This window comes from Caenorhabditis elegans, chromosome II (assembly GCF_000002985.6).
Source record: "Caenorhabditis elegans chromosome II".
NCBI lineage: Eukaryota > Metazoa > Nematoda > Chromadorea > Rhabditida > Rhabditidae > Caenorhabditis > Caenorhabditis elegans.
The window spans coordinates 6,967,751-6,992,962 of NC_003280.10; the positions used below are offsets into that span (position 1 = coordinate 6,967,751).

General features: G+C 34.8%; 6 protein-coding genes and 7 non-coding genes across 16 annotated transcripts; 5 read left to right on the plus strand and 8 right to left on the minus strand.

The window, feature by feature from the left end:
* Window positions 1-149: 149 nt before the first annotated feature.
* Window positions 150-2,865, minus strand: C15F1.5 (RING-type domain-containing protein; the record flags this gene model as incomplete). 2 transcript variants are annotated; one of them, NM_001047276.2, is made up of 10 exons in its annotated part: window positions 150-288; window positions 338-436; window positions 481-597; window positions 957-1,010; window positions 1,444-1,737; window positions 1,783-1,893; window positions 1,941-2,067; window positions 2,117-2,217; window positions 2,603-2,731; window positions 2,779-2,865. In NM_001047276.2, the coding sequence occupies 10 exons, from the start codon at window positions 2,833-2,835 to the stop codon at window positions 232-234; spliced, it is 1,146 nt and encodes a 381-aa protein (NP_001040741.1). The 2 variants fall into 2 exon arrangements, with proteins under 2 accessions (NP_001040741.1, NP_001040742.1); NM_001047277.5 differs by lacking the exons at window positions 2,603-2,731; window positions 2,779-2,865 and having other exon boundaries at window positions 232-288; window positions 2,117-2,193.
* On the minus strand, window positions 568-588 carry 21ur-14704. Its single transcript, NR_051303.1, has one exon.
* On the plus strand, window positions 642-812 carry C15F1.14. The gene has a single exon (NR_051304.1). It is a non-coding gene; the product is annotated as an Unclassified non-coding RNA C15F1.14 (non-coding RNA).
* sup-39 lies at window positions 644-808 on the minus strand. Its single transcript, NR_002616.1, has one exon. It is a non-coding gene; the product is annotated as a small nuclear RNA sup-39 (small nuclear RNA).
* Window positions 780-801, minus strand: mir-1831. Its single transcript, NR_024297.3, has one exon. It is a non-coding gene; the product is annotated as a small nuclear RNA mir-1831 (small nuclear RNA).
* A 129-nt stretch (window positions 2,866-2,994) lies between the features above and the next one.
* art-1 (putative very-long-chain enoyl-CoA reductase art-1) lies at window positions 2,995-4,485 on the minus strand. Its single transcript, NM_063029.7, has 5 exons — window positions 4,367-4,485; window positions 4,092-4,322; window positions 3,908-4,047; window positions 3,308-3,617; window positions 2,995-3,253 (listed from the first exon to the last, which is right to left on the minus strand). Exons 1-5 carry the CDS (start codon window positions 4,482-4,484, stop codon window positions 3,126-3,128), a joined length of 927 nt encoding a protein of 308 aa, NP_495430.1. The 5' UTR covers window position 4,485; the 3' UTR covers window positions 2,995-3,125.
* A 451-nt stretch (window positions 4,486-4,936) lies between these two features.
* C15F1.13 lies at window positions 4,937-5,040 on the plus strand. Its single transcript, NR_051306.1, has one exon. It is a non-coding gene; the product is annotated as an Unclassified non-coding RNA C15F1.13 (non-coding RNA).
* sod-1 (Superoxide dismutase [Cu-Zn]) lies at window positions 4,956-6,137 on the minus strand (the record flags this gene model as incomplete). 2 transcript variants are annotated; one of them, NM_001026785.4, is made up of 5 exons in its annotated part: window positions 4,956-5,223; window positions 5,268-5,421; window positions 5,466-5,624; window positions 5,668-5,751; window positions 6,083-6,137. In NM_001026785.4, 5 exons carry the CDS (start codon window positions 6,128-6,130, stop codon window positions 5,126-5,128), a joined length of 543 nt encoding a protein of 180 aa, NP_001021956.1. The 2 variants fall into 2 exon arrangements, with proteins under 2 accessions (NP_001021956.1, NP_001021957.1); NM_001026786.5 differs by lacking the exon at window positions 6,083-6,137 and having other exon boundaries at window positions 5,126-5,223; window positions 5,668-5,733.
* A 2,094-nt stretch (window positions 6,138-8,231) lies between these two features.
* On the minus strand, window positions 8,232-10,082 carry C15F1.8 (Ribosomal protein L29). The gene is made up of 4 exons (NM_001393110.1): window positions 10,013-10,082; window positions 9,504-9,617; window positions 8,607-9,446; window positions 8,232-8,383 (listed from the first exon to the last, which is right to left on the minus strand). The coding sequence occupies exons 2-3, from the start codon at window positions 9,615-9,617 to the stop codon at window positions 9,060-9,062; spliced, it is 501 nt and encodes a 166-aa protein (NP_001379675.1). The 5' UTR covers window positions 10,013-10,082; the 3' UTR covers window positions 8,232-8,383; window positions 8,607-9,059.
* A 2,120-nt stretch (window positions 10,083-12,202) lies between these two features.
* Window positions 12,203-20,873, plus strand: C15F1.2 (uncharacterized protein). The gene is made up of 12 exons (NM_063032.6): window positions 12,203-12,315; window positions 12,464-12,646; window positions 12,702-12,782; window positions 12,937-13,085; window positions 18,171-19,044; window positions 19,090-19,306; window positions 19,386-19,543; window positions 19,593-19,745; window positions 20,002-20,115; window positions 20,169-20,347; window positions 20,395-20,509; window positions 20,574-20,873. Exons 1-12 carry the CDS (start codon window positions 12,256-12,258, stop codon window positions 20,694-20,696), a joined length of 2,406 nt encoding a protein of 801 aa, NP_495433.1. The 5' UTR covers window positions 12,203-12,255; the 3' UTR covers window positions 20,697-20,873.
* Window positions 20,874-22,129: 1,256 nt separating this feature from the next.
* On the plus strand, window positions 22,130-24,057 carry C15F1.1 (ShKT domain-containing protein). Of its 2 annotated transcripts, NM_001381484.3 has the most exons (7): window positions 22,130-22,206; window positions 22,320-22,454; window positions 22,749-22,831; window positions 22,877-22,974; window positions 23,126-23,173; window positions 23,383-23,596; window positions 23,713-23,937. In NM_001381484.3, the coding sequence occupies exons 1-7, from the start codon at window positions 22,143-22,145 to the stop codon at window positions 23,830-23,832; spliced, it is 762 nt and encodes a 253-aa protein (NP_001368662.1). In that variant the 5' UTR covers window positions 22,130-22,142; the 3' UTR covers window positions 23,833-23,937. The 2 variants fall into 2 exon arrangements, with proteins under 2 accessions (NP_001368662.1, NP_001370980.1); NM_001383877.3 differs by lacking the exon at window positions 23,126-23,173 and having other exon boundaries at window positions 23,713-24,057.
* Window positions 22,507-22,611, plus strand: C15F1.12. The gene has a single exon (NR_051307.1). It is a non-coding gene; the product is annotated as an Unclassified non-coding RNA C15F1.12 (non-coding RNA).
* A 161-nt stretch (window positions 24,058-24,218) lies between the features above and the next one.
* Window positions 24,219-24,463, minus strand: C15F1.15. Its single transcript, NR_101706.1, has one exon. It is a non-coding gene; the product is annotated as a small nucleolar RNA C15F1.15 (small nucleolar RNA).
* Window positions 24,464-25,212: the final 749 nt, after the last annotated feature.

The following is a 25,212-nucleotide window of genomic DNA, read 5'->3' on the forward strand; positions in this document are numbered from 1 at the left end:
TGTTGTATATTTACGGGCTAAACAACACGCGCATGCGTTATTACGGAGTGTCGTTAGCCAGATTTGTTGTATACTGTCGTTAGCAAGATTTGTTGTATATTATAAATTCTGCAGAATTCTGGAGGAAAGAAACGATAAGATGTGTATTTAGATCGGAAAGGAATTTATTTGAAGAAATATTGTTTATTAGAATGACAAATCGTAATTGAGTATCAATTAATTGAGCTCATTCTATTGTTTCTTTGGTCTCGACACGATTCCCGTGGTATCGACAAGTACAGTAGTGTTCTGTAAATATTAAAATGAAGAATGAAGTCAAGGGTGTTTTAAAATGAACCTCGTTGATGTTCAAAGAAGAACAAGAAGATCGGATTGTATCTTTTGTCACATCGAGTTTCGACTTCTTATTGTCATCAATGCGATAGTATCCGTAGATCTAAAAAATATAACTGGACGCTTGGAATCAGTGGGTCAACGTACTTTGTCGGTGGGTAGAATTTTCAGAACACGACGAGTTTCCCTGACCAGGTCTCCGAGCGTTCCTTCCCTAACGAACTCCATTGGCATTCCTCCATCGTCGTCATCACACTGGCCAATCTAAAATTTCCTTCCCTATTTTCAGATTCACTAAACTTTAATATTTTTCAGGGCCGCGCGCACGCAGCCCCGATACGCAAAAATTAAGCTGTTGGCGAATCTCAACTCGAGACTGCCACACAGGTCAGCCCGCCCAAAAGTGCAATGGGTAGGCCTCACCATGGGGATCCCGTCTTCATGATCACGAGATACCCCCAGCCAGGTAAGTTTATGAGCTATAGTGAAGGGGGGCCTATGCTTATTTGTGTTCGGACATCTCGCGGGTTTCGCAGCTGCCCATCTTTCTCGTGCAAGTAGGCGGGGTTGTGGCAGAGAACGAGACGACCACCCTAGTAAATACGAGAAATATATTTACTTGCCTTGAGTGAAAACTTTTGACCATTCATTGTGTTTAGATCTCCATGGATTATGTTCTGAAAAATTGTAACTTTGTCTAAATTAATTCCCCTATAACCACGATGCGAGATTTTTGCGCTAAAGTATAGTACCCGGTCTTGACACGACAAGTTTCTGTGGATACTGTAATTTCAAACTTCTGTTTTTGCGGAGTTTTTAATTGATTTATTGATTCCATAGTTTTCTCTCACTATTCGTTAAAATTTATGTGTTTTAATTAATATCATATTTGTTTTTTAAAATAACATTAATACCGTTATCAAAAAACTATGACAAAGACGTCTTTAAAGACCGGTAAGAAAAATAATTCGAAAGTTTAAGACTACAGTACTCTTCAAAAACGCACGGCTTTTTCCATTAACGGAAAAGCCATTCTACAAAATTCATCGTGCCAAGACCGTGCACCGTATGTTTGGCGCAAAATTTCTCGTCCAGCTCCAGTACACCTACCGTTACAATGTCATCCTTCAAAGTTTGCATCGAAAATTTTGCCTGAAGAGTGAACTTGGAGAAAAACGCCTTCTTCTCTGGAAACTGAGCATCCAACGCCAAAACGCTTTCACATCGATACGGAATTGCACATGTTTTAACAGGACAAGCCGGTGACTTTCCATTTTTCTCACATTCGTCAAGCATTGATCCGATGCATTTAATACATACATCATGGTCACACTCCAATTCAGAAGGGAAGTTTCGAAGAACTTCACCCTCACAGTGTAGTGATCCCATACATGGTTGTCGGGTCTGAACTAATTGACGTGTGTAATTAAATGAGCCGAAAAACTATACCGCATCTGCCGACTTTCTCCTTTTCGCTGACTCTTTGTTGACACACTTGCCGAGTTCACAAAAATCCCGTCCATTCGTCCATTTCGGACCACACACATCACACATTCTTGCCTGGAAATGTTTTGATTTTATTCCTTATAATTAAGAATTAAAATTACCCCGCAACATGGAATGACGATTGTCTTATCAAATACGAGTGCCTTCTTGCATGGTCCTTCACATATCATGTCTTCTTCATCGATCATCAATTCAGCACAACCAAGAGCAGGGCAACAAGATTTCTCTCTGAAAGTGGAAATTGAATTATGAAGCTTTTAACATTCAAATTTCTAACTTTCTGCTTGCCAAATCATAACAGTGCTGACATATGTCGTGATGGCATGCTGTTCTCAGAATTTCAGCATTTCCCATGATCTTTCGCTGGCAGTTTTCTCCCTGCAAAACTCAATTTTCCATAGTTTTTCATATTATTAACCCGCAAAATTTTCGATTTTTGTGCTAAAAATTACGGTAGCCGGTCTCGACACGATTAATTTTGTTAAATGCAATTCAAAAGGGTGTGCGCCTTTAAAGAGTAATTTTAAACTTTCGTTTCTTGGGAATTTTGATCAATTTTTCATAGTTTTTCTCACAATTTGAATCCATTTTTTATCGGAAACAATTGAAAAATATTTCGATTCAAATTCCGTGGCAACGAGAGTTCACAAGACTACAGTACCCTTCAAAGACGCGCACCAACTTGAAATTAACGAAATTGCCGTTTCGAGACCGTATCTTTGGCGGAAAAGTCATAAAAGTTCGAATCTTTGTAATTACTAACTTCGCAAGTGCTTGTCATTGGTTCAGGAGCTGTAAGACTCGAGTAACAATGTGCAACTGGACAGACACGCATCTTTTTGGTTGATTTTTTGAGGCATTTTGTGCAGAATGTGTGCAAACAGGGAATCAACTGGAAAATTTGAATCCGTATGGCTGAGAATAATGCAATAATCTCACTTGAGTTGCTTCTTCACATGGTTTTAAATCATTGCAAACTGCACACCAAATTGACATCTTTGGATAACTTGAAATATTTCGAAATAATCTTCTTTCTACATTGAAGTCGGGAACATTTTAAATTTTCGATGTAAAAAACAATATCACGTTATTTTTATTTAAACATTTTTTCTCTTTTATTAACGCTTTTTTTTCACCAACCAAGACTTGCAACATTTTTCAAGCAAACATTTATCTGGAGAAATTGTCTATTTAATAAATTACTGATTGAAATAAGCGGATTGGTAATAATAGAACTGCAAGAGTACATGAAAAATACAATAAATATTCGGCGCAAATGCGATAATTTAGAGAACAAATGGAACGATGGCCTTGCGATTTTTTGGGTAATCTGGGAACTCCTTGAGGTAGTTGCGGTGCTTTCCTTGGGCCCAGATTGCCATTTGAGCGAATCCAGCGGTGGTGAAGATGATTGCTAAATTTTAAGATTATGAATAAAATCAATTATATTTACAAGTTTTTTATTTACCTGGAAGAGATTGGACCATAATGGAGAAGAAGATCCATGATGCGACCTCATATGTGTAGTTCGGGCACGAAACGTAGTTGAAGAGGAGAGAAAGTGGATTTCCATCAGGCTTTGGAATACGACGTTCGCGGGTTCCAGCTGGACGGAGGTTGCGGAGAAGAATGTGGATCGAGAGATTTCCAAACTCCGAAATCACGAAACCGGCAAGTCCGAAATAAACCTGAAGATCTCCGAAAGCTGGTGGTGTGAAAAGTGGGTGATTGACAAAGTAGGCGACGAAGGCAGCGAATCCCCAGTAATAGGAGCAGTTCTGAAAATTCAGGAAATAGAAATTTGTTTATCGATTAGTGAATTTTATTTTTAATCTTGTCCGTTTCAAAATTCTCTACTAAAACTACCTAAAGTTGTACGAAATATTCTAACTTTGAATTTTAGGCATATTCAACGTTTTTACTAGTTTTTTTTTGTTGCTATATTTCAGATTGAAAATTGCCGTAGAGCGTAAAATAATTTTTTCATCAACGCAACTTTTGCAACTTACTATTAGTGTCCCTTATTACTTTTTACTCAATTGTTTTTATTTTTATTTTTGAAACATGCCTTGACTAAATTGAACTGTGGCATAGTCGAGTTTCCGAATCTATGGATGAATTGAGTTTCGAACAATCTCTTGGCGTAGTGGAAGCTCCATGCAAAGAAGGCGATTTGTACTGCTGGATGCATGGTAGCATTGACAGCGGCTGTAATGTAAGATATTGTGTGAAATAATATTAATCCGGCTCACCTTGTCCATAAATGAAAGTTGGTCGAAGATAGAAAAGCGGATAAACGAACAAAGGTCCAGCATACTCAGCCATGAAGACAGTCTTCCAGGCGATTTGTGGTCCGAGATCTCTTACATATAAAACTGCTTTTTGAGATGAAAGTCCAAGATCGGAGAGTTTTTGGTCATCAGCCAATGGTTTACCCTTTGGTTCGACACGGAGAGCCTGACGTTCTTCGGTGAGTTTCAGCTCTGAAATTATTTAGCTAATAAATCATAAATTTCGATTCACAAACTTTTCTGGGCAATTCGCTTCTTGATAGCTTTGATCGTTTCGGATCCAGAAATTCCCTCGAGGGTGATGATGAGATTGTCCGTACGCTTTGCGTCATAAACCTCCAGAATCCCACTCATTCTGAAAATTGAGGTTTTATATAAACTGAAAAAAAGGAATTTTCACAAAAACTGGCTCTATTCAGAAAGAAACGAATTTTTTGCAGTCCACTATTATAAAAATGGTGTGATTTTCTTTTACGGGTCGCTATCAATTGAACTGATAAAAAAAGAAGAGAAGCATTGTGAAAATGCCAATTGAAACGAACGACCTCGAAATAAAATTTACTAAATGCATTAAAAAATAGAAATTATTATATTTTCAAAGATTTTTGTCTGCCTTAAATAAGGGAAAAGCGATAATATTTAAACGTTTTTTGAAATAGCCTCATTATCAGGTGATTCTTATTCAACTGCTCGAAAAATCGCCCTTCTCCGTCAGAACTTGTTGATAGTTTAACGGCTGGCACAACATTTATGGCAGTTTGGTAACAAAACTGAAAAGTGAAGTATTGATATAATGAGCAGAGACATTGAGATTTGTAAAACATAGAAATTGGAAACTACAACCTTTATTTGAAATTTTGAAGAAATTTTATGTGAAAATATACAGTAGTAGGAGTAGGAACAACGGGATTCTTAAGAATATAACGACAAAGCAAGAAATGAAAAATTGTCTTTAGTAGGAATTGTGTGGAGATTCAGAGACGCGATTCAGGTAGTCACTGGGGAGCAGCGAGAGCAATGACACCGCAGGCAGCACGAGCTCCGGCGTTTCCAGTCTTCTTGGACTCTTCTGCCTTGTCTCCGACTCCCTCGCCTGGAAAGTTTACTAAATTGATTTTTAATTCGAATTGTTCATACCGAGGTCGTCTTGTCCGGCATGAACAACCATAGATCGGCCAACGACAGTGTTTGGACCGTAAAGCGTGACGAGCGTGTCGGTGAGCTTGATTTTTGCCACTCCATCGGCTCCAGCTTCCACATTTCCTAGATCGCCTACGTGACGGATCTCGGACTGAAAAAATATTATAATTCAAGCGATATAAAAAATTTCCATACTTTTGGTCCACCATGAGTCTTTCCAAATGGATTGAAGTGTGGACCGGCAGAAATGCATCCGTTGGTGGAATCACCATATTGGTGAACGTGGAATCCATGAAGACCGGGAGTAAGTCCCTTGATTTCTCCTTCAATAACTGCCTGGTCATTTTCGGACTTCTGAAAAAGAATACAAATGATTTAAGCGGAAAACTCGGCTAACCTGTGTGATCCAGATAGTACCGGTAACAGTTTCTCCACGAAGAACAGCGACAGCACGGTTCGACATTTTTTGAGCGGCTTCGACCTGTAAATTCAACGAATTTTCTAGGGAACACTCTAAGGAATATCACGGCAAAAAGTTTAGAATTAGAAAAAAACAGGCAGATCACAGTCGATAGATGCAAAATTAAAAAAGAAATGGTAAACACGAGAGAGAGAGAGAGAAGGTGGAGCGAGATGAAATAGACAACATTGTGTGTGTACCCGCCTCTCGGTCGCAGAATTTTGTAGCTATGTCTCTAGTTTTTGTGGGTTTCTGATGAAAATGATGATAATTAAGGTAAAGGCAACAACACAACGCCATAGATCAAATAGGCCCAAGTTGCGAATGACGAATGTTTCGGATAAGCACTGACCTGCGGAAAAATCGCGTTGGAGACCTGAGTGAGAAGATTCATAAACATCACCGATCTAAAATACTGAATCTACAACTTTGAATAATAAAGAAACAATGGAAAGTATGATTATGACACTGATTAAAAACCACAAAACAAAAACACAGAAAAAATAAGCGGCTCACAAATTCAACGTCTCCACTCTTGAAAACTCGAAATTGAACGATTATTTCAAGAAAAAGGATTTTTAATAACTAAATTTTAATTAATTTTGAGAATCGGAAGAAAACCGGGAGTGGAGAATCGTTTCTATAGAAACTACGAAAGCGTAAAGAAAATTTAGAGAAAAAAGAAAAAAACAACAGCAAAATAGTGTGCACGCATCAAACTTGACGAGCAATGCGCGTCAAATATGCTGTTCGAGAAAAACCGCGGTTATTTAAATGTGAAATTTTTGTGTTGCGAGAATAAATAGCGTCGGGTTTCTTTCATGTTGGAAATTTTCGTTTCCAGAAACAAGATATGAAGATCGTTATGCAATGAAAGTTTTTCCGTAGAAACTTTCATGTGAATCAAAACGCCGAAGGCAACAAAAAAAAACTACCTTACAGGTGCAAACACGTTGTGTTTTTTTTCTTTCTCTTCTTAAATTTGACGGGGTTGCGGAATTGAACTCAAATTGTAAACGGAAAATGTGGTTCTTTCAAAAATTAGATTTCCAAAAATTTAACAATTCCAAAATTTCAAAATTTCGAAATTCAAAAAACTTTGACCCCTTGACCCCGCCCACAACAATGAGAGGAGGGCCTCTCATTCATTATTCATCTTTGATCCTGTACTGGTGGGTGAGTTTAATTCTGCTCCAAAATTGTGGTAATTGGTTATTGCAAGAGACTTCGTAATGGAAGTCATCTTGAGAATCCCAAGATTGTCCCCCAGACGTAAGTAAGTATAAGATGTAGTTGTCTGGAGTCAAGTGGTTTACTCTCGATTAATCCAGACTGGCTAACCTGGTGCCTAACGGTTTCGAGTGATTGGGGTTGGGTGATTGGTATTCTTGTTGATACTATATTCTAAAGATATGATACGGTCGGGGTAGGTAGGAGACTGAGTAGGTAGGTAGGGTAGGGTAGGTAACGGGGTAGGTAGGTAACTGAGGGCGCACGAGTAGGGGGCTAGAGGGGTAGATATCGTTTCATATCTTAAGAGTATAGTATCAGCAAGAATATCAGTCTCTCAATACTTGATTGCTCGAAACTGGTACGACACTTGGTCAGTCCGGTTTGGTGTTCTATCATTGCCTGTCGGTAATGGTGCTAAATTAAGATTAAGATTTTGAAAAATAACAATTTTTATTTTTTTGAATTTTATTTCGAAAAATGTTCTATAAAATAAACTCACAGTTGGTTAAAATTTAAATTTTGAATAAATAATAAGCAGCATGAATCGCATAGTTATTCTACTGTACTAAAGCTGGCAATTTTTGATATCAAAACTGATAATTCTGACAATTCCTATTGACGTAGAATATCCTTTTGGTCTTTATGATGTAGACAATGGAGGTGAGAAAAGAAGGGGGCTAAAAACCCAAGAGAATGATTCAGGGGTCAACTGGCAATCGATATTCAAGGTGCTCTTTGAATAGGTCCTGGATTATTGTTGTCTCATTCTGCTTTTATTCTCTTGTGATGAATGGTGACTCTTCTTTTCCTCTTCTTCGTCTCCCACCGAAAAACCTAAAAATTGTTCTCTGCCATTTGAGATCTATTGAACAGCGAGTTTTCAATTGGAAAGTGCCTATAAATGTTTATCTTTTCAGAATATATTTTTCAATAGTCTCTGAGAAGACTAAGGATATTATCAGAGAGCTATGCATCTTCAAAAATATTGTTTTCTTCTTTGGCATGTCCGATCAGTTGGTATATGGTTTTTCTAAATGTAATCACAAGCATGGCTGTGCTCATACCAGGCGGAGAAATGTTTTGTAAAAAATCAAGAGAATGGAGTACATCAAGATATCACGGCTACTGCACCAAAGCACTGCGACTTTTTTCGAACGAGGGCCGAGAAAAATGCGAAAAAACGGTGTTTGCACACAATACACCGCATTTTACGACATTGTGCACTTCTTACTGTACCTAGCGAGAAAATGAGTCTTAACTGCTTTGAATAAAACATAATTATAATTTATTGAGAAAATTTGTGAAAAATAAGAGAAAATTAAAAAAAAAGAATCGATTGATAATTATATTGATAAAATATGGACTTTTTGGTGGATTTTGGGAAATTCGTCGTCTTTGTCCAGTTTCTATCGCCAGATTTCTGCAAAAAATCGTTTATATAACTGCGACTATGGTATTTTGAACCGGAGGGCACAAATTCAACAGAATGCTTCCCCGTATATATTATTTTACCTGAGCTAAAAATATTAAATCAGGAATTGTACAGGCTGGTTGAACTATCGTATTATTCGGAACGTTTCTTGAGAACAAATCGTGCCTTCAAAGGACGAGAAGGAGTGGATTCCATATTTTGTCCTGCTCACCAATATCATTGACAAGAAGTATCCGAGATTTCGCAAGAAGTTCGATTCGATGTTTCAACACTCGTGCAATATCGTGGCATTGGCAGACCGTCACTGGAGTTTTTTCTGAATTGACATGAAGTTTCACTTTGAAGACAGAAGCCATGGAAAACTTGGTGGCCAACTGCAATCCGGGCTTCATGCCTGGCAAAATGTCAAATCCCAGATATCCAAGAAAGTGATTCTTCAATTTCGTCAATTGTGAATGCGTCAGTTCACATTTTTTCTTCAATACCAACGTTTGAAATGAAGAAAGTTGATTGCAAAACGTCTGTTCCTTCCGTTCGCGAACAAATTTCAAGAAGCCATTTATGAATGGAGCATATCTTCCAGTTTTGTCATCTGTTGTAGAACATACAGGGCCTCAGAGAAGCGTACTCGTTTCGATTCCGAATTTTTGAGATTGCCAAAAGATCAGCGAAACATCGGAGGAAATTTTGCAATAGTCTCCTGTTTGCTCAGCTGGCTTTTCTTGTATAGAATTTCAGAGTGTTCTTTTTTCTTTTTCTCTTTTTTCCAAAGTCTTCTGAATCGTTCCACATGTTTCCGAGTCTTGAGTATCGTTGCCACGATCCGCTTTCTCTCACTTCTTATCGCATTATTCGCTTTTTTAGAGATATTGAAGTTTAGAATGGCAGCTGATATTTTTTTTTTAGTATCTTCTATCTCAAATTGTATTGAAACAATTACTTGACTCTTCGGATCATCATGTATCAGCTTCAATGTTTTTGGCAAGATAGTAACATTTTCCATTTTCAAATTTTTCGGGGAACTGCATTGACTGGTAGATGCACGCGAAGCCTGAAAAATTTTGAAAAATTTTTTTTAATATTTAGAAATTTCCAACAAAAAAATTACCTCGTTCTCTTGGGAACTGGAACAGGAAGCCTCCATATCACAACGAGCTCGAATGCTGGCGACGCCTTTACGGCTACTTTCAATCTGTGCTGCCCGCCTTTTCCTGCTGACCATCTGAAAATTTATAAATGATTTATGTTCCTGTTTTTAATGGAAAAAAAAACGAATTTTCTCGATTTTTATCGATTTTTTCATACAAAAGTTCCAAAAAAAAATTTTTGACAACTTTTTCAGAAGTCTGGTTATGAAAATAAGGTGCAATTAGCATTGACACAGCATTTTTATTATGTTTGGAAAAAAGTTTGGGTTTTTTTTTCATTTGGGATCTGATTTTATCGAATTTTCTCGATTTTTATCGATTTTTTCACACAAAAGTTCCAAAAAAAAATTTTTGACAACTTTTTCAGAAGTCTGGATATGAAAATAAGGTGCAATTAGCATTGACACGGCTTTTTTATTATGTTTGGAAAAAAAGTTTGGGTTTTTTTGGTTTAATCGATAATACTTACTGTGTGACCTTCCGCAGCTACTAGTCGACCCAAAAATTCTTCCTTTCACGTGAAAATCGTTTCAAAATCTGTAAAATGTATTTATTTGTTAGTTTTAATGAGAAAAAAACGGTGAAAATTGAGGAAAAACTGAAGAAAACAAGCGGAAAACAATGCAATATGAATTGCCGCTGAAACTTGTCGGAGACTCGGCCATGGCCTAGAAACCTTTTTGTCTCGTCCCTCGTTCGAAAAAAGTCGCAGTGCAAAGTTCGATGAGAGGAGTTGATTGAATAATTTTCTTCATATCTTCAATCCATCGAAAATTGATCTAGACTTTCATTTCCGGAATAGGAAACTCGATGAGTCGCGATTGGAAATATTGAAGGAATGCCTAGAAGGCCTAAGAATCTCAGAAATCACGATTGAATTAGATAATCAAATGCAGAATACGATTACTATCATCAATGTTGTGTGTGTGTGTGTGTTGTTGATTGCCTTATTCTGGAAGGAGAAATATATCTGCCATTGAGCTCCGCACAATTATTAGCTCAACGTCGAATTCTGCCCCGGAATTTCAGAGAACTCAAATTACTTATCGGAATTCCATTGAATGATCTGTTGCTTACAAGTTGCTCATCCCTTCACACATACAATTCACTTTCAACTGATAAGGATATAAATTTGTTTCTAAGACATTGGACGGCCGGTCTGAAACCAGAACTTGAATTTCTTACAATTTTAAATATACATGCGAGAATAAAATTAAGCATACTTTTTTCGGTGGCATCGACATTCACTTTTCTCAAGGAATGAATGCAACCATGATTTTTGTAGATGATGCTGACTGGGCAGTAATTTATGTTGCAGTTCATGGTTCAAGATATATTTCTTTTGAATAACTGTTTTTTTATTCAAATAAATCAATTTCCTGTGACTTTGTTAAACCACTCTTTTGGGTAGATGCACATCGATATTTATATGATTTTATTTGAAAACGAATTAGTTGAAATTTTGTTAAAGCTAAACAACTTCTCCGCGATTGAAGACTGCCACAATAAAAATGAAATCATTTTCAACCCAGTTCGGGAAATATGACTAAAAACCGTCCTAATTGCAATATGTGAACTGTATAAATTCATATTGACTTCTCCTTCTTCCCCCATTTTCCTTCTGCCAGTTTTTTGAATATCCGTTCATTTCGAAATTGGTGTCAATTCGCATCCGCATCAAATTGGAGCGGGCGATAACGACGGCTCGTAAATAAGCGTATGTAATATTCGCTCGTATTAAACAGTTTTTTCGGTTCTCGTCATCCTTACCTTTCAATTGTATGTCTCGTGTCGTCTCGGATGGATAAGCTGTTTTCTCATCTCTCTCTCTCTCTTTTTTTTGTTAAAGAGGTCGACACATTGGTATCTTCTCGGAATGAAAAAATCCCCAGGAGGGTCATTTTCTCTTCTCTCTCTCCATTTTTGTCGGGTATTAAGCAAATCGACCTTCACCCACAAAAATGAACAGTTGGGTGCATTATCCGGTCCGAAACGAAGCGAAACCATCTTATCGCTATTTTTTCTTCTTTTTTATTTTTGGTTGTATGACTTTCATATTAACCATGTTATTGGAAACTGTGTATACCAAAAAAGCTTTAGTTTTGGTTTTATATAAGTTTATATATATGTATACATTGTTTTTTATAACTGCTCAATCTCAACTATGACAATGTACATCTTGTTTAAAAAAAATGGTTTTATCAAAAAGTGTTGCTTGTCAGAAACATAAGTAGAATTCTATTTTTTTAAACAGTTGTGCAAAATTCCGAGTTCCAAATTCCAAATTCCGCGCAAAACGTACATTTAAGGGCAAGTTTTTTTTTGTTTTCTTTCTCGAACATTTTTCTGGTAGACTTTTCACTTCCATTAATAATTTTTCAATTTGGCAAATTCGAAGATTGGCAAAGAGCTAATTGTCGCCTATTATAAAATTGAAAATTGTCTACGACCTTCACGCACCTACATCCTCCCCCATTTCTCACTTTCACACGCTTCGATTATTCCGATTCATGTTCCGATCCATTGAGACCCAATTGATATAAATCAAAGTGAGAGCAATACTTTCATTCTCGATGACATTTTCTCACTTTTCACAGTTTTTCCTACAAGAAACCTTTTCACTTTTGTTCCTTTCTCTACTCCCAATCTTTTCTTTCAGTGGCCCTATAATCCTTTCGCAGACATCCAGAGTCTTCAGTCAATCGTTTCTAAATGCGGATTTTTCTTTTCTTTCTTCTAGTTTTGTTTCAATCGATTTTTGCACAATATGAGGTGAGATATGTTTATATATATTTATATATTTTCGAAAATATTTTACGATCAGTCTAATTAATTTTCCAATAGAGTATTATTGACTTTTAAATGCTAAATCTTTTGATTTAGTTTCATAAATCAATTCCTCATTCCCTTAAAATTTCAGTCACCAGATCCATCATCTCCTGCTCCATCATCAAATTATTGTGCTGCTTTCGTAGAATGTGCAGCAGTATCCCTTCTTGAAGAACGTCTTTGTTTAGGAAATTCTCTATGGAGACCTTATTGGCTTCCAGAAAGAAGGGATACTTATGACTGCCATCATAAACTTAAAAATGATTATAATACTGTAAGTTACTGGAACTTTTAAATCTAGGGTCATCTGAACTTCTCAATAATTTCAGTTGGAACGGTTAGAAGAAGAGCTTGACGGTCAGCTGATTGCATGTTTAAACGAAAATGTTCAACCACTTGACAAGAAAACGGTGAGAAAACGGGAAAAAGGGGTGGAAGGGAAGAAAGCGGAGACAATGACCCTAATCGACTTGATCTACAGATATTAAGATTGGGAAGAAAAAGTCTCGGGATTGTCTATGACTCATTAAAAAGGAATTATGGGATAATAAACTAAAGTTTCAGAATGAGCAATGTCAAATTCTGGGTCGTCCTGCAAGATTCTCTTTCAGTAGAACTATCACGTATGTTCCAAATCATTGTTTCACTGGAGTGAAACGAAGAATTGAAAGACAATGTGGAGAAGTAGCAAAGTGTTGTCCGAGTATTGAAAAGTAAGTTATTTATTTGAAGATTTATTTAAGATTTACACACGGCTTATTCAAAGTCTACTTTGCACGCAAAATGCAGATAAATGAGCAGCGTCATCCATATCTTTGAATCATTCCTTTATTTTGAAAGTTAAGCAAAAGTTGATTACAGAATGTTTACTTATATTTTAGAAAACTGAAAACCCGGTATTTATGAATATCCTATGTTCATTTCTGATAATTTATTTTTTGAAAAGAGCTGAAATTGAAGCATGAACCTTATTTTTATTCTCACGTGAATAAAACCGTATTCTTTGTCTAAAAACTGTTGAAAACTAGTTGCTTTTAAGCAAATAATAAATGTCACGTGATAATGAAAATTAGATTCATCTTTTAATTTCAGGTCATTTAAAACAAAAATTCATGGAAAATGAACATGAAATTCGTAAATAACGTGTTTTCAGCATTCTAAAAACATATTTTTCGACCCCAATATCCCAATTTCATTTTTTGGTCATTTTCCGAAAGGCAAACATCCGATTTCATTTTTCGGAGCGGAGGACGATTTTGGAGATTAACAGGATTTTTTGAAAGATTTTTTAGGACTTTGTAGAGACCTCAAAAAAGTGATCATTTTCCCAAATTTCAAGTCGATACGTTGGATATGAAGAGTTTTATGAGCGAAATTGGATTTTTTCGAAGAACGGTCTGTAACTTGGCTGAACATGAAAATATGAAAAAACTTATAATTGAGAAAATTTGGAGAAATATTTTTCACTTACTATCCATTAAAATTTTCCTTCTGAAATTTAATGAATGCAGGGTTATGACTGGTACGGCAGAACAGTTTTCAAAATTTTGTGCGATTTTTGGTAAAATGGCTTTGACTCTGTGTAACTCAGCAAATAATTGTCACTTTGCAATGAAAAATAATGCAAAAGGAAGACAAAATATTTGGCAAACACTCTTTGACTACCTTTGCTCTTTGACTACCTTTTGCTCTTTGACTACCTTAGATCTTTGACTACCTTTCGGCTCTTTGACTACCTTTTGCTCTTTGACTATCTTAGATCTTTGAATACCTTTCGGATCTTTGACTACCTTTTGCTCATTGACTACCCTTCGGCTCATTGACTACCTTTGCTCATTGACTACCTTTACCTAATTTTTCAGAATTCTCAGTTTTTTTTCGCTGAAAAATCAGATTTGTCAATAACATTTTACTTTTTGATGTCTAAGAAGGTCGTGCTCTTTCTCATTTCCTAAAATTCCGGAAAAAAATGGAGATGAGATCTGATGTATAAATGCTCTTTGACTACCTCTATCTAATAAAATTTTCCAAAATTTATTTTTTTGAAAACTTTTCAAAATTTGATCAGATATTATAGAAAAGTGCAATTTTTGTCGTTTTTCTAGTTTGGATGTTCTGCACACTATTGCAGACGAAAACCTGAGGCATAGTAGAACCCCTAAGCTCAAAAAACGCACTCACTTCGGATGCTGATATCTCCGTGGAAAAAAAATTTATGGCAAAGTGATTAACTACAAAGTTATATATCTTAATCTAAAGTACAACTTTGTAGTTGATTGTTTTTTATCAAAAAATTTGTTGGTCGAGATAAAGTTGTGTAAAGTTTGGCACCTTCATGCTTGTATTTTCTTCTTCTTTTTCTGTTCATATCTCATCCAACCAATTTTTTGATAAAAAACGATCAACTGCAAAATTGTACTTTATGTTAAGATAAACAACTTTGTAGTTGATCACTTTGTCATAAAACATTATTACACGGAGATATCAGCATCCGAAGTGAGTGCGTTTTTTGAATTCTGAGGTTCTACTATACCTCAGGTTTTAGTCTGAATTCGTGTTCAGAACATCTAAACTAGATAAAAAACAAACATTGCATTTTTCTATAACATCTGATCAAATTTTGAAAAGTTTTCAAAAAAAGTTTTCAAAAAAAAATTTAGAAAATTTTTCTAAGGGGTACCCTTTGGATTTTTTTTCATAAATCGAAAAAAAAACATTGAAACCTAAAAAAACCAAATGTTTTTGACACTATCGCCAACAACATTTCAGTTGGACACATTTTATTGCAAAATCTCATTGCCAACTATCCTATGCTGAAACCTTTGAAATATGCTTATGCTGACGTTTTGAATATGCGTATGCTGACAAGAGCTCTCAAGAGAATTTCGTGATCCAAAAAACACATTGAAAGCTTATATCAGGACACTTACCGATGTAAAAGAAAACCGAACCTATCCAGATTTGAACCAGCAATGACTGTATCTGAAGACCGTGCGCTTAACCACTACACCAAAAGGGCAAGAGGTGCGCGCGTTCTCGAGGAATATATGAAATCAGTCGAGCTGTATGACAACTAGAGCTTCTCTCGATTGGAAGATATCTAGTACTTGAAAATGTGTTCATAAAGCTTGGAACTACTACAGAATAAGTCATTAAGCTATTTTCTGTTCCTAATGTTCAGTTTCTACAAGAAATCTATTCCACATTGATTTTTGTGGTGAATTTGAACCTTCCGTTGGCCTAAAATACTTTCGGAGAGCTACTTTTTTCGGAAGTATTCTTAAGTCTTCTACAAATTCAACTTGTTGGAAAATCGGGAACTTCTCTGATTCCTCGAAAATACTGTTTTAAAAAAAAAATTTTGGCCTAAATTTTTTTTTCCTCAAAAACACCTTCATTCTGGTATTTTCTAGGAGCATATGTCATCTGTATTGTTTAATAATTTTTTTTTGCTTCAAAAGCTCTGTTTTTGTGCTAAAAAAGAACTTTTTCGTTGATTTTTGCATTTAAAAATATACAAATGTCGTCGAATTAAATGCACGATACGCAAAGGTACGCAAACACCGATGTGTACCGTACTCCGAAATGTTTTTAATTGCCATGTTTTAAATTAAGAAATCGACAAAAATGAGAGTTTTAAGCACAAAAACAGAGCTTTTGAACCAAAAAAATTATTAAACAATACAGATGACATATGCTCCTAGAAAATACCAGAATGAAGGTGTTTTTGAGGAAAAAAAATTTAGGTCAAAATTTTTTTTTTAAACAGTATTTTCGAGGAATCAGAGAAGTTCCCGATTTTCCAACAAGTTGAATTTGTAGAAGACTTAAGAATACTTCCGAAAAAAGTAGCTCTCCGAAAGTATTTTAGGCCAACGGAAGGTTCAAATTCACCACAAAAATCAATGTGGAATAGATTTCTTGTAGAAACTGAACATTAGGAACAGAAAATAGCTTAATGACTTATTCTGTAGTAGTTCCAAGCTTTATGAACACATTTTCAAGTACTAGATATCTTCCAATCGAGAGAAGCTCTAGTTGTCATACAACTCGACTGATTTCATATATTCCTTGAGAACGCGCGCACCTCTCGCTCTTTTGGTGTAGTGGTTAAGCGCACGGTCTTCAGATACAGTCATTGCTGGTTCAAATCTGGATAGGTTCGGTTTTCTTTTACATCGGTAAGTGTCCTAATATAAGCTTTCAATGTGTTTTTTGTATCACGAAATTCTCGTGAGAGCTCTTGTCAGCATAAGCATATTCAAAACGTCAGCATAAGCATATTTCAAAGCTTTCAGCATAGGATAGTTGGCAATGAGATTTTGCAATAAAATGTGTCCAACTGAAATGTTGTTGGCGATAGTGTCAAAAACATTTGGTTTTTTTAGGTTTCAATGTTTTTTTTTCGATTTATGAAAAAAAATCCAAAGGGTACCCCTTAGAAAAATTTTCTAAATTTTTTTTTGAAAACTTTTTTTGAAAACTTTTCAAAATTTGATCAGATGTTATAGAAAAATGCAATGTTTGTTGTTTATCTAGTTTAGATGTTCTGAACACGAATTCAGACTAAAACCTGAGGTATAGTAGAACCTCAGAATTCAAAAAACGCACTCACTTCGGATGCTGATATCTCCGTGTAATAATGTTTTATGACAAAGTGATCAACTACAAAGTTGTTTATCTTAACATAAAGTACAATTTTGCAGTTGATCGTTTTTTATCAAAAAATTGGTTGGATGAGATATGAACAGAAAAAGAAGAAGAAAATACAAGCATGAAGGTGCCAAACTTTACACAACTTTATCTCGACCAACAAATTTTTTGATAAAAAACAATCAACTACAAAGTTGTACTTTAGATTAAGATATATAACTTTGTAGTTAATCACTTTGCCATAAATTTTTTTTCCACGGAGATATCAGCATCCGAAGTGAGTGCGTTTTTTGAGCTTAGGGGTTCTACTATGCCTCAGGTTTTCGTCTGCAATAGTGTGCAGAACATCCAAACTAGAAAAACGACAAAAATTGCACTTTTCTATAATATCTGATCAAATTTTGAAAAGTTTTCAAAAAAATAAATTTTGGAAAATTTTATTAGATAGAGGTAGTCAAAGAGCATTTGAACGTAGTCAATGAGCGTCAAATGAGCGTCAATGGTATAAATATACATCAGATCTCATCTCCGTTTTTTCCGGAATTTCAGGAAATGAGAAAGTGCACGACCTTCTTAGACATCAAAAAGTAACATGTTATTGAAAATTCTGATTTTTTAGCGAAAAAAACTGAAAATTCTGAAAAATTAGATAAAGGTAGTCAATAAGCAACTGAAGGTAGTCAATGAGCCGAAAGGTAGTCAAAGATCTAAGGTAGTCAAAGAGCAAAAGGTAGTCAAAGAGCCGAAAGGTAGTCAAAGATCTAAGGTAGTCAAAGAGCAAAAGGTAGTCAAAGAGCCGAAAGGTAGTCAAAGATCTAAGGTAGTCAAAGAGCAAAATGTAGTCAAAGAGTGTTTGCCAAAATATTTCTGATCAATTTCTTAGGTAAAAATTTGTTATATAAGTATTTTTCAAGGTAGGCTAGTTTGAAGATACTCAATTAAGCGAGTTTTGGTCCGCTGATGTACCTAGCACAAATAGGTATATGGGTTTTTTCTGATTTCTTAATTTTCTCCGTTTCACAGATTAAAAAAGCAAAACTGGAAATTATTCTATGTATATCATCTCTCTGATATATTTTATCACATCGAGCTTCAAATATTGTCCCACACTCTCAGCAAATAACCAAATAAAAACTAATTTTCAGATGCAAGCTGTTATCTTCTGAATCAACTCTTCAAAAGATGATCAACACAACAAGAACAAACTTGAGAAAACGTGCAGATGACTGTAAAAAGGGAATGCCGATTGCTCCAATATTTTTAGATGGATTACTATTTTCTGAAGATGAATCAAATGAAAAAACATGGTCACCAACTGGACATGTAAATGTTCGATTTACTGATAAAGAATCAAATCAAGCTCAACGAGACGGTCGGAAAAATGGTTTTGTAAATGTTCGTTTTACAACTCAACAGGAAAATGAAGAGAGAGCTCGTAAACTTTTGATAAGATATGGAGATAAGGAAGGAGATGGATTAACACTTCCAAAACTATCATATCCACCACAAACAAATGCAAAGAAAGAATTCGATCAAAAGTTTAATGCAGCAATGAAGAAAACAGATTCAATTAAACAAAGAATTGAAACTCTTGATCGATCGAAAATTGCAAAAGAAGGATTTGATTCATTGATTGATGCAGCTACTGTTTCTGAAACAATTAATAATATGCCACCAATGGGAACTGTTACTTTATTACAATCAAATGATGATAATATTGTTGTTGAAGATTCTGGTGACAAAACTTCAATTTCATCATCAATCGTATTTGGATCCTCATCGGAATCTGTCACTACAAGTCCTATCATTTTTGTCGAAAAAATCGCACTTCCACAGATGAACCAAACTATTGAAAAATGTAGAGTTTCTACGACTATTCGATTTTCCAATATTCTGAAAATCTTGGGTGAAAATCCAAATTCGAAAGATTTCAAGGAAGTGAAGGGACTTGTGGAAAGATTTGAACAAAGATTAAAAGGAAAAGAATTGGATGATGAACAGAAGAATAAGGCGAAATTGGTTTGAAATTGTAGAGTGAACAATCTAGTAAATGTGAGTTTTCAGATTGAGAAGGCACTTGAAATGCTACTGGAAAACTTTGATGACACCGATTATAAAAAAGTTGAAAGAGACGTTGAAAAAGTTGTAAATGAAACTCGAGATCTCCCAATTTGCCAAGAAACCGAAGAATCAATGAATAGTACAGTTGTATTCGAGTCAATAGACGATCCCACGTCAACTATGCTCGTGGATGATAATGGAGACAAGTTCATTATTCAGAGTAAGTCGGAGCTACTGTGAAGTTTTTTATTTACATTTTTTTAAACTTCTTACTTAGTTCCAATTTCCTTTCTTTTCAGAAGGAGCTACTACATTGATCGTAGGAGGTGAAAAAGAAGAAGATCCCGAAAAGAAAAAAGGCGAGGAAGTGATAAAGAACTTTATTTCTGAAGAATACAAAGTTGAAATTGATGCATTCAGGAGAGAACACAATCTATGGACTAAACAGAACAGTAATGTGAGTTTTTGTTGATAAGTGAGATACATATTATTCCAATAAATTGCAGACAACACTAATTAAAAGAAATGAAACAACATGTGATATGTACATGCGATGTCGTTCACAAATGCATTTGGCTGTTGATAGTTGTGCATGGAGATTTGCAAGTGATCAGTTACTGGCTACAATGGCTGAATCTGCTGAGAGCCTTTTGTATAAGGTAAGTTTCGATTCAAAATTGAATAGCTGTTCGGCAAAACGCCACAACTGCAAGGTAAATTCCAACAACTATAAAAATTAGTAAAACTTTGTAAAAAGCTCTTATTAGTGTTGCAAAACTTTGCCAAGGTCCTCTGAAAAGCTGTAGGAGTTTGTTAAATAGCTAAAATATTCAACTGTTTGTAAGCAATTGGCAGAGTGCGCTAAGAAGTTGGTCGGACTAGTTGGTTGTAATTCTAATTGATTAATTCTTCCAGGACGACGGAGTGTGCTCACAAAAAGATGGAGACAAAGTAATTGAGCTTTACGAGTATATGATTAAAAGAAATGATAAGCTCAGAATCTGTTTAGATAATAAGAACGAAAAATATGTAAGTTACACATATTCTGTATGAATCTCACTACAATTAACATTATTTTTCAGTTTGAAGATTCAGTTTGTCTTGCTTATCCTGAACACAAACGCCATGAATATGATGATTCTCTCCGGCGACTTTTGAATACATCGTTTGAATATTCAAAATCTAGAGAATGTTTCCATGATGCTAATTTGATTCAAGAGAAGTGTACACATCTCAGAGATTGTTGTCCGAACTTTGATGAGTATGATTTTTTGAGTTTCTGATTCTCTTTTAAAACTGAATTTTCAGATGCCGTGAAGAAACTTTCGAGGTTGAAGTGGAAAGAACAATTATCAGCTTGACAGCTACAATAAATGAGATCAAACAAGAATGTGTTAAGAGAAAAGCCAAAGAAGCTGTTAAGGTATCTTTTTTCTATATATTTTCGTTTGTTTTGTTATCGGTGAACTAACTCTCTTATTTTTCAGAATGTTGTTCGACAACTCCTTCTAAATACAGATGCTGGTCAAAAACTTCAAGAAATTGCGCAACTTGGTTTAGACATTTCTCGGGGAGCCCGAGTTGTTCGAATGGCCAAATACAGAGCATAATCTATAAAATAATCAAATAATACTGTTTTACATTCCAATTAACTTTGCCGGTTATCTCACTGGTGCCAATTTTGTTTATTGACTTTCCGGTTTCGCTTTAATCATTTCATTCATATTTTCACGAGTAATTTAATAATTAATAACTTATTAATTTTTAAAAAACAAATGAAATATTTTTTTAAGGTTTCGACTTATGAGTGGGAAAAGTTTCAGGAATCGATAGCATATTATTTACAATTTTCTAATATCACATTGTTTCTTTTCACTTCCACCAAATGATAATTCCAGTACAGAAAAGAAGATGAACAGTAAATCGTGTTCTATTCTCCAAATGGTCACTTCCATTTCTCTCTTTCTACAGTTGATACATTGCATTCCACACTTGTAACTGAAATGACATGCTAAATGCCAAAGAAAAGATGAATGGAAATGCCAAATGAACGTTCCCCTCACACGCCTTCTTTCTTCACTACTTTTTCTTTTCTTTTTCAACCATTTTGTGACGAAGAACTGTTTTCGAAAAGAAGTATTAATTCCTCAATTTACTTCGGTAATGAACTTATTAGTAACACGATAAGTTTTGGTTTTCAGGACAGTATGCTTAAATATCTTTTCTCGTTTTTTCTCGGGGCAAGAAATTTGAAGAAATATCAAACACATATAAGTTAATATGGGTTAGTTGAGCACTGAAGATTATTTTCATATTGCTGATGTATCTTCCAAAGTCCTTTCAAACCACTTTCAAAATATTTTTTTAATTTAATTTATTTTTTCATATCTTTTCACCACAAAAAATGGAGAGCATTGAAACTTTTCAGAAATAACTAATGAATTAAAAACTTATAATAAACATTATAATGTTGATTTTTAACCTCTCTCGTGAGAATAGTTTCATGAAAAACTATTTCATTTGGAACGGAAATGTTTTACATTTTTGTATTCCAGAAATATTAATTGTTTTTATTGTTCCATTAATCAAATCACCAATGTTCAAAATATTTTGAATATCCAATTACTTATCGTTCATCTCACAATTTTCACCGGTCTGCACCCTAACTCGAACAAGTTTAATTTAAAATGGAAAAAAAAGAAAGAAACGCAGAGAAAACAATGTTCAATTAGCACTGGAAAAGATCGTTTTCGGTTCTCGGCACGACGCTCGTTGATTGACGATGTTGAGGTGATAAGTGATAAAAAAGAGAAAAAAGAAGGCTTTTCCTCTTTGTATTCTTCTTGTTTCTCATTCACTCACTCACCTTCTCCCTCCTTTTACATTCGATTTTTTCTGCCAACCTTGATTAAAAATCTATCCCTTTCACTAGTTATCTATCATATCAACCATTTCTAGTAGTTCCTTCTTTACTTTTTCCCGTCATTCTACCAATTACCCTTTCGTTTACTTTTTCCATTTCTTTTCATAAAATCATTTTCAGACTTTTCAGAGAAATGTCAATACATCAGACGTCATTTCTATTGTTCACACTTTTCAGTTTATTATCATTTTCAATAGGTTTGTTTCGTTCAATCAAAACACAATAAAATGCCATAAAAACAGGTTCCCAGACCCATATTCAGTTTACACTAAACATAACAATACCCTTTTCACGTATATCTTTTTTTCAGCAGCCGACACATGCCGGGACTTTGATAATAATTGTAGAGATTGGATTACTGTCAATCCAAATGCATGTGATTCAACTGAATATATTAAAAGAAGTTGTCTCAAGAGTTGTGGACAATGTGGAGAGGTTGATCCCAGTAGGTTGTTTCTTTATTTAAAAATTAAAAACTTCAGCTATTACACTTTATTAAAACACTAATGATAGTTTTAAAAAAGTGGAATTCTACATAAAAAATTTTCAAGAAATGACGGAAGAATTTTCACATTAGAAATTCAATAAAATTGAGCAAACAATCTGGAAAAATATTTGAAAGGGTAGTATTTAACATAATATTAGACTTCAAAATAGTAATAAACATTTAAACTATTATATTTTTAAATTTGCAATTTCTTGTGGTTCTAAAACTTCTAAAAACATACTATTATTTCAGAATACGATTTACGTCGTCTTTCTCAGGAACTCACACCAATTGGTTTCCTAGTAGGGAAATGGAGATCTGAACATGGAGGAAAAGTTCGTTTTTGAAACTGTCCAGATTCTTAAATTTAATAAATCTAGGCAATCTTCCCAACAATTCCGAAATTCACATTTGGAGAAGAAATCGAAATTTCAATTCCAGGCGATGCAATGCAATCGGCTCAAGCTCTTAACTACACGTAAGAAAATAACTGAAATTATGCCATGCCTGCATGCCGCCTATTATTTGGTGGTTGTACGAGGCAGGTAGGCATGTTAACGTTCACGTGAAAGGTTTATTGGAAATATTGCCGTTTAGATGTTTCAGATTCAGAAAATATTTAAATTTAGAGCGTTCGCATGGAGTGTAGAAAAAAGAGATGAGAAGAATCCAAACAGGTTTTCATATGTCATTTTTTGTTTTTATTTATTTTCCAAAAAAACCTATTTTTTTGTTTCGAACTGTTGAGTGTTTTGTCTTGGGATTTTATTTTTGATTCTGTCAATTCTGGTGGCTCTTCTATTTTTTTCGGAAAAGTGTACTTGTAAAAGGGAATTGGTGACAATAGAAATCTCAATACTATCTTCAAAATGCTCCGAATTTTCAGAGCATTTGCCTGGTCGATAAATGATAAAGATGAGTTGCACAGTGAATATGGATATATTTCTGTGAAACCAAACACAAAAGAAGTCGCACTGACAACTGTAATGAATAATGGTTTTGTGACAGTCGAAGAAGGTCCAGTCAATGGAAATCAAATTAGATTCCGGCTTAAGGATATCGGAAGAATTAGTTTCAGCAGAGATTTGCCTGTTCATGATGTAAGTTTTTAGAATAGTGTTTTTGTGTGTAGTCATAACAATGAAAACCAACAACAAAATTCAAAAACGCTCTAATTTCACATAATTCAATCAAACTCAAAATTTAAAATATTCAGCTCGTCCGAGAATGGACTCTTCTGGATCGATCAACACTTCAAGCCCGTCTGAACATGGAGACATTAACACATGGAATGCAGGAGCACACATTTATTCGTTACAACAAAATTGAGCCATAAACTGAAGAAAAACGTGTTTATCTCTTTCTATTCCACTTCTAGTCAACTACTTCCCACTCAATTGATTCCCCCTTTCCCCTTAAAAATAAAAACTCTTGCTGCTTTTTATGAGTTTTCCTAAAAGCTGCTAAATATGTATATAGCACCATCTCAAGAGTCACTGTATAATAGAATAGTGAAAATAAATGAGCTGTGAAATGAGCCAAAATGAAAAAGAAAAAGAAAGCAAATGAAGTGAGAAAATGGATGCAAGAATTGACACTTTTATTGGCAATTCATGAGGATTCTAACGATGAGTGAAGATGAAAGAGTAGACTAGCGGAGAATAAGGTTTTAGAAGAAATTTCGATGGGAGTTGATGACATTTGTGATTTTTAAACTTAAATTTTAACTTATCGCTTAGTGATCTTTAATCATAACCGACTTTAGCAAGTTCATGAAAAAAGAAACTTTCGATCGGCATTCGATCATAATTTTTAGACATATTATAGAGCATTCTCGTGTCTCCCCATAGTTGTAAATATGCAACCAGATGTCCGTTGGTGCAATTTAGTTGCTCATCAAGTTCTCTATGTCCATTTCTATTCTGTTCAACCACTTCATTTCCCCTTTTGACATTTTTCTATCTGTGAGAGCTTCATCTCCCATCGTTTCCTCTTAACGTCTTCAGAAAGACAAATCGTTGCCAAATTCATCATTTTCGAGTGCCAGGCATCCAATAACCGAAAGAATGGGAGCAAAGAGTGCTTTTCAACGGAAATTAGAACCATTTTTCTGAAAGAAGTCTGCGCGAGATAAGCAAAGTTTTAAATTTTCATGAAAACCACAAGCGCGTATTTTGAGTTTTTCACAACTTTAGAAAAATTCAAAAAACGGATGCCAACGTTACAGGAAAATGCCGAAAATTCGAGAAACAATAATTTCCATGAACATTTAAAAATAATTTTTTCACGACCCATTTGTAATAGTGAATTAGTAAGGGTATTTAATCTGATACATTTCCAAAAAATAATGCAATGTTTGCCGAAAACTTGACGATTTGCCGTTCGCCTGAAAATACTGTATGATGACTGAAAAATTTCCCGTTTGCGAAATCTGTGATTCCTATAAAATTAGACTTCTAAATAAATTGGCATTTAAAATCATGATTAGAAGAAAACTAAACCACAAAGAATATGAAAACACACTTCTATAATTAATTTTTACAATTAGATATATGATTTCATAAAGCTGCAGTGCTGTTATTTTGATCTCAATCTATTTACAAAAATAACACTGAAAAGTACTTTATGCCTTGCAAGAAATGCTCAATTTCTGTGTATTCTACGCTTAAGCACCTTCTATTCAGCACCTACTCGGGAATTCTCCACCAAATCCATT